We start from the raw sequence: 12098 nt of genomic DNA, 5'->3' as shown, positions 1-12098 counted from the left end.
TCAGACTAGTTGAAGTCAGCTGTGTAGTGGATGGCCCATAATTCATGTCCACGCAAACTACTACTTTTTTACCTAACACTACACTCCTACAAAGCAGTGTTGGGTTTCAGGTACTGTATGGCAGTGATGAATAAGTTTACTTACTCTCACTCAGACCTAGTTTCGGCAACATAAATAAATACTTCACTAAAGTCTGGAGTCCAAATAAAAACCTCTTAAAATCTGGTAAAAATTGATGAGTTTTTAAATTTTAAAGTATGGTATACAAACTTCACATCTAATTTTTATCATCTTTCCTGTATTTTTAAAGTATTTTTATTCATTTTTAAGGTTTGTATACAATGTATTTTGATTACATTCACCCCTATTTTTCTCAACTCCTCTCAGAACTACCCCCAAATTTCCTGCCCCCTTTTGTGTCTTTTTTTCTTAATAACATGTATTTTTTAAAGAAAACTTTATAATGTCTGTCTGATATGCATAAAGCCTTTTTTTTAAATAAACATTTGGTATTAAAGAGACTGGATAACTAGCAGTTAAGACCAAACAGGAGCCAGGAGTCTGCTAATGGACAAATTGTATTTTAGGCTGACTCAGCAGTAAACACTGAACCAGTGAGATGGTTCAGCAGGGAAAGGCACTGACTCCAAGCCTGACAACCTGAGCTTGACCCAGGACCCATGTGGTAGAAGGAGAAAACCAACTCCTACAAGTTATCCTCTGATCTCCATATATGTGCTATAGTGCATACACACATGTACATGTGTGCGTATACACACATAAATCAATATAGAAAGAAATAGAGTGACTAAGTGATTGACTGATTGATTGATTGATTGATAAGAACTTAAAGTAAATATTTTCCAGTGTCCCTTCAGCAGTTCTGCATTAGTCCATGGAAGCCAAGAGCCACACAAGCCCTCACAGCCTTTTTATAGTCCATGAGCTCACTTTAAGGGAAATATACTTTTTCTCAAAGCAATATTATATGCAGTTTTGAACCATCTCCACAACTTGGTCCCTAAATGCATGGTTGATTTTCCTCTACCAACATTTTTCTCTCCTTACTGAAACTGTGTTGTTTTATTAGCTGTCAAATCAGTCCTTGCCTGATGACCTTTCCTTTAAGGTTTTTGTTTGGGTTGGTTGGTTGGTTGGTTGGTTGGTTGGTTGGTTGGTCGGTTGGTTGGTTGGTTGGTTAGTTGGTTGGTTGGTTTTTTTGCATTTAGTCTTCAGAAGAAAAAAAGTAGTAAGTTCATGTCATTTAGTAATTGCTAAGAAAGGTTATGACAATGTTTTTTAGCAATGAAGCTGTATTCTTGAATGTCTGCATTAGAATACGCTAATCTGTTGAACTCAGCAGACACAGAAAGGGGAAGTCAGCATTCAGACTCGTAGATAGTAAAACTCTTGTCACCAGTGGCACACATTCTCAAGGTTCTGAAAGCCGATTAGGAGAGAACTGCCTTCTGTCTTGCTCTGTTTGAGCAAGCAGTCAGCTGTATCCAAACATGGATCTCCTTTTGGAACCTATACAATAACTGCAGACAAAGTAATCTCTTCTCATGTCTTTAGTTAGGGTCTGACCCCTAATTCTTTTAACTTTAATGGCAGGAAGTAAGGACCAACTGATATTCACTAACAAGTTTTATAATAAGTGTTAGAAATGTGCCTATCATCAAATAAAAGTCGTTTTTAAAATTTGAATTTTCAGGTAACATACTACACTTTTGTGATGATACAAAAGTGCATTATATTTAACAATATTCAGTTATTTACAAAATTCTAACTAAAGAAAAGGCTTTAGTTACATCTTGTTCTGGTCCTTTGGCAGATCACAAGTAATAAGCCCTGTATCATGCCCCTGCCTCAGCTGCTTAGGAAGCTTAAGTGATCTGCTTTAGGTTATAGTTGTTACATTGTACATGAGGGTAGTACCTTCCCTACCAACTATGAGAAGATTCTGCCAGTATGTGCATGAGGTAATAGTATTCCACAAGAAGGGTACAAGGATTGCAGGGATATGTGATATTCTATGGTTCTGTTCTGAGCAGCATCTGAAACAGAATGCATCTGAGACATAATGTAGACCAGGGTTATCAATAAAACTCTACTTCAATGCAACTACAAAACTAAAACCAATAAAATGATCCCTTTAGACAAGGTACTAGAAATTCACCAGCCAGCTCTTCCAGTTCTTACTTAATTAGTGATATCCTCTGAATGTCTTAGCAAGATAATGAGGTAAGTAAGCACAGATCTTATTTATTTATTTTTAATTTTATGTGCATTACTGTGAAGGTGTCAGATCCCTTGGAACTGGAGTTCCAGACAGTTGTGAGCTGCCATGTGGGTGCTGGGAATTGAACCCAGGTCCTTGGGGAGGGCAGACAGTGCTCTTAACTACTGAGCCCTCTCTCCAGCCCCTAAGCACAGATCTTGAGTGCCTCTCTCCCTTCTACACTTGAGCTTGAAGGACGACAAATGGTAAAGGAGAATCTGTTAGTGTTAAGAACAGGGAAGGGTGTCATTGCATGGCGGCAGAGCAGCATGGGGACGTCTGCTGAGGGCTGGACCAATGGCACAGTACTAAGGAAAGACACTGAGCAGAGCCTTACAGCTTCTCAGAGAAAAGTCAGGTCCCATGAAAAGAGAGAGTAACTGACCTGCTTGTAACAGAACCGAGGGCCATTAGAGTTCGTCCCTCTAGATGGAGGCCCTGTCTATCACACCTCCAAAACTCAGATCTCCTCAGAGCCAGCTAAGGTAAGAATCCTTTCGAAGTACAGTGACAAAAGTGCCCCTCTGTAGCCTGGTAGCTCAGAGTGTGTCATGTGCTGAACAGCTAGGGAAATAAAATGCACAGCTTAAGCTTGGGCCTAGGCACCCTTGTGCTAGAGTAAATAAGGAAGGCCCATCAAACACGCTAGCAGTGAGGTAAGGAGGGGCGTTTCTTCAGAGTAATCTTGGTTGTTTCTGGCTGGAAGCTGAGGGTGCGGAGGTGAGTGAGTACTCGGCAGCTGTCTATGCTTTGACTGCATACTCTTGGATCCTGAGGCTTTGTATGCCTTAGTTCAGGAATGAGAGAGATTTAGGAAAACTTTGCTGTCTAACTATTGACTTGAAGAATTCATTTACCACTGAACTGCCTCTTCTGTTTCATCAGTAGAGGTACATAACTTGGTGACTAAGCTGATTTCATGGTAGACCTAATCTGACTGTTTTGGGGACTATGGCCTCCACAATATCTCCCGCTAATACTGTTTCAGTATTGAGTGCCTTCAAAATATCTCCCCTCAGTGGGACTGCAGGGTTTTGAACGCCTGTGTTTTCCTGGTAGCTGCTTACCCTCAGAAGATTCCCTTTGAAGATCTAGAAAAGGAAACTACAATATTCTGCATCTCTGAGTCCACAGAGCTCTCACAGACTGTGCAGTTTGCCCAGATGTAGGCCCTGGAGATAGTGGGGTTGTCCTGGGCTGCCAAATTCCAAGGTGTTGAGTTAGCGCTGCTGCAGGAGGTTCATCGCCCGGGGGAAGGAAAGGGAAGCCCCCAGTCCCTCAGTGGGGAGGCTACATTTGTTTCTGTGGGTTTCTTGTTACCTCATTACACCACTCAGATGGTTTATTTTTAACGGTCGACTTGTTGTGTTCCATTTAGCCTAATAAAAATGATAACATCCTTTAACTAGCTCTTTCTCAGAGTTGTGTGTTTCTTTGTCAGGTCCTACAGCATATTTGACAATAATCACCAGGATCCCACAGGGCTGACAGCTGCTCTTCAAGCCACAGACTTGGCTGGAGTTCTACACATGCTCTACTGTATCCTCTTCCACGGCTCCATCTCAGAGCCCAGCACTGCCAGCCCCAAGGACAGCTACACCCAGAACACCATCCAAGTCGCCATTCAGAGTTTACGTTTCTTCAACAGTTTCGCAGTTCTTAACTTGCCTGCTTTTCAGGTACTAAACTGTGGTTCAGGCGATGTTAAAATCAACAAAAAGTTAGTATGTGTGTGCACATGCATGAGTCTGTATGTGTCCTCGCATCCTCGCATGTGCATGTGGAAGCTGAGTACTCCCTCTCCATCTTTTTTTTTTTTTTTTTGAGACAGTCTCACTATGTATCTCACTGTGTAGTCTTTGCTGGGACTCCTGCATAGACCAGTTGGCCTCAGATTTACAGAGCTCTACCTGCCTCTGCCTCTGGAGTACTGGGATTAAAGGTGTGTGCCACCATGCATGCCTGGCCCTACCTTTTTTTTTTTGAGACTGGAGACAGTCTCTCACTGAACTTGGAGCTCACCATTTATGGTAGACTTGCTGGCCAGCAAGCCCCTGGAATCAGCCCGTCTCCCGCACTCCTAGCACAGGGTGATGGGCGCTCGTGAGCATGCCAGACTTTTTACACTGGGGCTGGAAATCTGAGCTTATAGTCCTCCTTCCTGCACAGTGAACACTTTATTCACTGACCTGTCTCCCAAGCCCCGCAAAGTTCATCTGTTTTTAAACCTTTCACAGATTTATATATTTTCATTTCTATGATGTTCCTGCATGTGTGTCTATGCACCATGTGTAAAAGCGGGGGGGGCATCAGATCCCCCCTAAAACTGGAGTTATAGACAGTTGCTAGCCACCATATGGGTGCTTAGAATTAAACCTAGAAGAACAACTAGTGTTACCAACTGCTGAGCCATCTTTCTAGACTCCAAAAAGTTTATATTTTAATGTATATATAATGGGAGGTTCTTCTCTGGAATTTGAGATCCCAGATTGCAATAAATAGAATTGCAAAGTATATAATTCATTAAGCTTCTGATTTCTGTTGCCATGCTTTCTCATTTATTCTGATAACTATTACAAAAAAAATTATTGTACCCATTTTACAGATGGAAAAGCTGGCAAATAATTTGCTTAAGGTCTTACTTAGCTGAAACAAGACTCTCCTTAAATTTAACCTATGCCACACTACTGCTTATAAATCTTCTGTCTTGAATTCTTTAGGTAAAGGTATTATCATCCCATTAACTTTTAAGTATTAAGGAAACTAATGATTTCTTATAGAAATAGAACCAAAATTTATTAATTATTTTGATTGATATAATGCTCTATAGATGATTTAACTGATTTGTGTCCAAAGTAAAATTCATTTATATATAACTGTGCAAACCCCTATAAATTAATTTTTTATAGCTAAAGAAAGAAAATGGCTTTTTTTAAATACCACAGCTTAAAAACAGACTTTTTTCTAGTAGGAAATCTAATTTTCGAAAACACTGAACCTGTAGAACAGAGCAGGCCCCAAGGAATAGATTTTCCCTGTCCATTTATTAACTGTCAATTGATTTCATTAAAAAAGGAACAAACTTGGCAGATGATGAACTCATAATTTAGATGAATTACTTATTAAAAGGAAAAGGGGCTTTGGAGCTGCATTGTGCAGATAGTGGCCTCCACTGCCCTGAACTGGAAGAAGCACCTCTGTTGTGAAACTGATGACCCACATTCAGGTAATCACTGTCTTCCTAGGATTCTGCTCAGAAAGGAAGACGGTGAGTTGTATCATAGGAACTTGTATTTTTTAACTTTGTAGAGTTACTTTATCCATCACAAGAGCAGAAGTCCCTCCTGTCGGATTAACGTATTTCTGCTTCCAAAGCAGTTGGAGAATTTTACGGACACACCTAAATGAGAGCTATCTGCTCCAGAAAATGCCAGTGATTCTTATTTTGGTTGCATATGACATTTGTTTTTTATCAGAGGACCTCAGAATATAGGGCCCATCAGTCTTCCAATCACTTAGACTCAAATAAAATGATTTCCTTTTTATCACAGATTATGAAAAAGTACATACCTAAACCAGTTATTTTTATGCATTTAAAAACAAATACTTGAGCTTAATGGAGTAAACAATAGCAGTGTGATCAGCTTTATTATGATCTCAGACCCTGAGTCCACAGTTTGTATAGAGCTCTTCCTAGTTCATCAGGATGGCTTGGCTCTCTTCCCTGATGACAAGAGAATCACAAGGCTGAAGGAGGAGAAGGGAGAGAAGGTAAGTGTGCCTTGTAGAACTAGGAACTGAAGTTATCCAGAGACTCCTTCACTCATGGTTGATGCCTGGGACACTTCAAAGACTGTGTTTGTGTAGGACAGTCAGCCAGAGTACCTATATACAGCTTATCTTGATGATACTGGCTTCTCAAGAGATCATGCCAGAGTCCTGAGAGGGAGGGTCCTAAAAGGAAGCTTCTGAAAAGCACATGTTCCAAAAGAACCAGACAGCAGCTGCATGGCTTTTATGACCTGGCTTCAGAAGCCATATAGCTATATATCAAGCACACTCACTGTAGTTAGTACTTGGAAACTGAGGCACAGGATTACTACAAATTTGTACTGCAATGTAGTCATGTACTACATTGTTAGGCCTTGTCTCAAAAATAATGTTAAGGGGACTGAGAGATGCTCAGGGCTAGGATCACCGGCTGCTCCTTAGAAGGCTCACGCTGAGTTCGCAGCACCATATGAAGTTGACAACCACATGTACATTCAGTTTCAGGAGATCACACGGCCTCTTCTGGCTTCTGTAGGCACCAGGTATCCATTTGGTACACATATGTACATGAATTGCAAGCACTCATGTGTACATATAAGTTAATATATCTTTTTAAAATAACAATAATTTTAAAAGCCTGATAACGGTTAGAAGAAAGAAAGGGGAGAAGACGGACAGCAAGAAGACAGGAGTTCCTGCCAGGCATGGTGGCACATGCCTTGAATCCCAGCACTAGGGAAAGCAGAGAGAGGCAGACAGATCTCTATGAGTTCAAGGCCAGCCTGGTCTACAAAGTCCAGGATAGCCAAGGCTACAGAGAGAAACCCTGTCCTGCAAAACAACAACAACAAAAGACAGGAGTTGAAGACCTCGGTTACATAATGAGCTAGGGGCAAGCCCAGGCTCCATGAGACTGTCTCAAAAAATAACAGCAACAACAACAAGCATATGAGTATACATATATATGTATATACGTACATACTAGTTGAATCACTCATAATCTTCCCAGGTTGAAAGAGGGACATAGGTCCCACCTTTAGTAAGAGAATTGTCAAATATTTGGTAGCATTTAGGACCTGCACCACTGTTTGGCAAACTAAGTGACACATCTGTCCAAACAGACACCACTGATGATCAAGTATGTAAAGCTCAGATAAGTTTACAAGTGTTTGTATTGTACAATAGTGAAAGAGTTTGGGAAGAAAATACTATTTTCATGATAGATATGATCAGAAATATTCATGGTCTAGCTCATAGAGACAGCTTTATGTCAAAGATAAGACTTCATGAAGGATGGGGAAAGAGATTTCCAGAGGAGTGAAAGAAAATGTGCATCTCAGCAGGGATCGGACTTGAGAAAACTTGGAAGTGAAGCTTAAAGGCTAGCAGGAACTAAAGAAGAAAACTGAAATGAGGCAGGTGGCCTAAGCTACTGAAGAAGATGATGTGAGGACAAGATGATTGAGGAGGATGTTGGCTTCCTCCTCACACCCCCCACCATCACAGGAATTCAGAGTGCCATAGACGCTCATGCTCATCAGACCCCTGAGATGGAGCCTGACTGACTCAACAGTCCCACCATCTGAGTATTATGTTCAGCACCTTCATCTAAAGCAAATTAGAAACATCTGCCTCATGAAACATCTACATCACAGTGGTGCTGTGCTAGTCATCCTTTGCTAGGCCCCAGACACATGGCGTGAAACCCTGTAGTCTCTGCGTCTAGGCCCGCCCTTTGACAACCCACTTTGGAGGGTGTTTCTGTGGAGGCTGTTTCTGAGTTCCTTACTATGTGGCTTATGAAGATAAAGCATTTACTCAGCCTCCTGGCAGATGTTGAATCAGAAAGTGCCAAATGTAGCATTCATGCTACTCTCCGTTTGTTCACAGCCATGCATCTGTGTGCTTGTTTTGTGTGAAAAACCTATCATGTGACAACAACAAAAGGGTTATCCACTAAAACCTTTTCATCATATGCCAATAAGGCTATTAAAATATCTCTCCCCTCAACAAAGAGTGCGAGTTCACCCTGGAATCATATGGGCACAGGTGGCCTAGAGGTCAGTGATACTTGTATATTGCATTTGCAGTGACAGTTTTTAACAATTGAAGGTGGTCTCAAGAAACAAATCAATGTACTGACTTGGCAATTAATTCCAGCTAGAAAGGAAATATAGTTTCCTTGAAAAAAATGGTTTGATTTTTATATTCAAACATACATGCCCCTTGACCTGCTCTTATCAGAGAAGGTTAAACAGAGGGCACTAGGTCACAGCAAGCTGGACGCAACTAATTAAATAAGGGCTGAACTGAGAAGGTGTCAAGACTTGATTTAAAGGAACAAGGCCCTCCTGACATGTCTGGGGCTTGAAAGTACTTGGGATGGGGGTTGCCTTGGCGAAATAGAACTGTGACAGAAGACACTCTTAAGGTCAGCAGTCCTAGCATTACAATAGAACTGTGACAGAAGACACTCTTAAAGGCAGCAGTCACAGCGTTACAGCAGTGCCCACCTGGAGGGCTATGTTTCACTGCAGCTAGATGGTGAACTAACTGAATTTCCAAGCTACAGTCATCTGACCTGGTTTCAAACCCAAGAAGACCTCAAATAAAGAGATGAGTGTAAAACAGTGCCTTTCCCACAGGCAGCAGCAGAGCCTCATTCCAGTGTGGGCTGCAAGTGTGTTCTGTGGGCTTCGCCTCTCCCCTTTGCCCTCCTGTCGCTCCGTCTGCTTGACATGTTTATTAAATAGAAGCTTCAGGCTGCACAGGCAGACTCAGCCTCTCCTCCCAAGTCGCCCACCACTGACAGCCCGTAGCCTGTCTGGAGAAAAGATCCCAGAAGCAAAAAAAAAAAAAAAAAAATCCCAGAAGGGCTCCCTAGTTTGGGGTAAGGATATTTTATTTTGATTTGGTTTGGTTTTTCACATTTTCTCAGTAGCCTTTGTTTTAGAGCCCTCTTTATTTGAATAATAGATCCTTATTTAGATTTCTCTTTCTCTTAGAGCATAAGTAAATAATTAGAAATGGGTATTTATCCCTGTACAAAGGCGGGGGACATAGCCCAGTGATGGACTATCTCCTTAGAGTAGGGAGGCCCCTGGGCACTGTCTCCAGAGCCTACAGACACGAAAGAGTCTTTGCTGTGCACAAGAAAAGATTTCACTCTTAAGAAAAAAAAATGTTAGAAATTAGCTTACACAGCACATTCACAGATAAATTTTAGTATTTACATTTCTACATATTTTCTACAATACGAATTCTTATCTAATGAGAAAATGTAAGTTATTAAGCATGGAATAAATAACTGCTTTAGGTGGAGAGTGTTTCGATAGGTGTGCTGTGGGCATTTGTTCTGCTCTATTTTCTGTCCTTCAGGTTAAACATTACATTTATTTGGGACATTTATTAGATTAAGAACCCCTGAACTGACTGCTATCCGTAGTACCGTAGGCAAGTTCATGATACTGTTGGTTTCCATTGTGTGTGTCTGGGGAAGCTTCCTTTGTTTTTGTTTTTGTTTTTTAAAGAGAGAAAGCATGTGGACTTGGGTAGGAAGATTCTTAGAGAGTTTGGAAAGGGGAAATGAAAATAGTGTATGAATTTTTTTCCAATAAAAAATTCATATAGAAATTTTAAAAATAAAATAAATAAAGCTCCAGGTTCAAGCAAACTTCCCTACAAACATTTGACAACTAGGCTATTAGCTTTTCTCTCTAGCTTGTACCATTAGTTTCTTTTCTCCATTGTTCTAAAATCAGGACCTCTGTTATTAAATACATGCTACTTACAAATGTTTTAAAAAAGAGAGAAAGAAAATGTCATGTCCCTCTGCCACACAAGAGTGTGCAGAGCCCGGTCTTGCTGTTTGCTGTGCAGTCCTGGCTCTCCCTGGGCTGGGAGTTCTAACTGCTCCTTGTCTGTCAGTCTATTGTAGGGGCCGAGGGCTTGTCCCTTGCATTCCGGCACATGGCTAGCTCCCTGCTGGGCCACTGCAGTCAAGTCTCCTGTGAAAGCCTCCTTCATGAGGTCATCGTCTGTGTGGGCTACTTCACTGTCAACCACCCAGATAACCAGGTAAGAGGCTCTGGAAGGTACCTTAGATTACTCCCAGCACTGAGGGTGTGGGGTATTCAAGTGAGAAAAGACAGGCTAGCCTGCTGGAGCCCATCTGTCCTAGGTGAAGGCCCTTAGCCAGGCTCCCAGGATATGCTTCTGGCTTTATCTTTAAAAAGATACTTGATCTGCTCCAGATAGCACAAGGGCCTCCTCTTAGAGCTATAAAGGTAAAGTCTTCTAGTGAAACATCTTAAAGTACACAGAAGCATCCATTCCCTCCTATTCAGCCAGCTTCGACTCCCACACCATATGGACTCCAGTGCTTTTACTGGGATAAGGAAGCTTCTGCATCTCTTGGCTCAGATCGCTGAGCAAAACATATAAAGCTGTCCTTGGCCTTGCTCTGCCTGCGTGTTCAGAAGCTTCCAGATGGTTTGGGGCAGAAACTAGGACGGCAAGGTTCTGGCTTCTCCTGATTGAGTGACAAGCATAGTTTTGCTTCTGGCTGCTTTATTTGGTTTCTGATGAGGGCTTCTATGACTGCATTCTCCTGCTTTATGAAGGTAGAATGTTTGTTACAAATTAGAAGATGATAATGAGGCACTTTCTTTCTCTTTTCACTTTATTTTTTAAATAAATCATGCACAACTAACATATCAAACTAATACTTAAGCACCTCATTTATATTGTTTTATCTAGACAGACACTTGATTGTATGGATTATAACTCAGAAAAAGATCTGAACGTCCTACTAACTTTTACTCTAAGCTCACTGTTTTCATTGTAAGCGACTCTCAAATAAATGTGCCTATTAGATTTGCCAGCCAAGAACACACACGAGGAAAACAAGAGACCAGTGTACTGTCGTAGCCTGGGCAAGGAGCCGCCCACGGAGAGCTGCCGCTGCGTGTCTGTGACGATAGCGAGCACAAGGCAGTCTTATAGGTCCATAGGAGCACTCACCCTTAGGAGCACTCACCCATAGGAGCACTCACCCTTAGGAAGCATGGCGGCAAAGTGGGCCTTCAGGGCACGCTCTTTAAGAAGGGTACGGAATGGGCAGTCCATCTCAGAAAAAGCATTCCTGTGATTAACATGTAGAAGACCTCGGTGTGTAGAGGAACAATATTATTTCTTTTTCCCACACACTGTTGGCAGTAAGCAAATGTTTGTCACCTCCCACTGTGGAAATATTCAGGAAGCTTCTTCCCTTGCAAACAGCCAGGTTTTTGTTGTTTCTAAAGACCAGGCCCAGTAGGTTGACAAAGCTCTTAAGAATTACTCAGGAGTTGGAGAGGTGGCTCAGCCGTTAAGAGCATTGGCTGTTCTTGCAGAGGTCTTGAGTTCAATTCCCAGTAGCCACATGGTGGCTCGCAACTGTCTATATTGAGATCTGATGCCCTTTTTTTCTGGCATGTAAGTGTACATGAAGATAGAACATGCATATACATAAAATAAATAAAATATTTTTTAATTAGAAAGAAAGAAAAAAGAACTACTCAGGAAAAGATTGGTTGAGGGGACCCTCCTGCGTGGATTTCTTCCCTTTGTGTGTGTGTCAGTCTATGGGATGACTTTTATCTCACTTTAAAGCTTCTTCTCATGGTTATGACCACAAGGCATTCCTTATTTTTAATGAAAAGATATGGAGAATATAAAGAATAAAATGGAATCCCCGTCGTTTCTGGTCTCAGTATCTGAAATGGCCACTAGCAGTTTTCCTTCCAGAGTCTTCTCAGTGAATGACTTCATGTAGTTGAAGTCATATTGCATTTGTACTCATGTCCTACTTTCTGCATTTCATATTACACCAGAATATCATCTTTAATGGCTTTTCCTTGTGTGGACACTCTTGGTTTACCTTTCAACTTCCTGTTATATGTAAGTGACTTGCGCCATGTATCATGGCACAATGGCTGCATGTGTAGAGAGCTGAGCAGTTTGTGAGTGTGCTGTTTGGTTGTGTGTAGTTCTATGCCAAGAGGTT

General features: G+C 41.5%; 1 protein-coding gene across 3 annotated transcripts in view; it reads left to right on the top strand.

The window, feature by feature from the left end:
* The window catches only part of Scaper (S-phase cyclin A associated protein in the ER), a 334907-nt gene that overhangs the window by 295376 nt on the left and 27433 nt on the right, over positions 1 to 12098 (top strand). For all 3 annotated transcript variants that reach the window (XM_060374235.1, XM_060374232.1, XM_060374222.1), the window contains 2 exons: positions 3723 to 3960; positions 9980 to 10129. In XM_060374235.1, the coding sequence (XP_060230218.1) occupies positions 3723 to 3960; positions 9980 to 10129 (388 nt within the window). The remainder of the gene's footprint in view (positions 1 to 3722; positions 3961 to 9979; positions 10130 to 12098) is intronic.

Source organism: Meriones unguiculatus, chromosome 1, assembly GCF_030254825.1.
Source record: "Meriones unguiculatus strain TT.TT164.6M chromosome 1, Bangor_MerUng_6.1, whole genome shotgun sequence".
NCBI classification, from domain to species: Eukaryota; Metazoa; Chordata; class Mammalia; order Rodentia; family Muridae; genus Meriones; species Meriones unguiculatus.
Note: the sequence above shows the minus strand (reverse complement) of the source record. Positions and strands in the feature narration are given on the sequence as shown.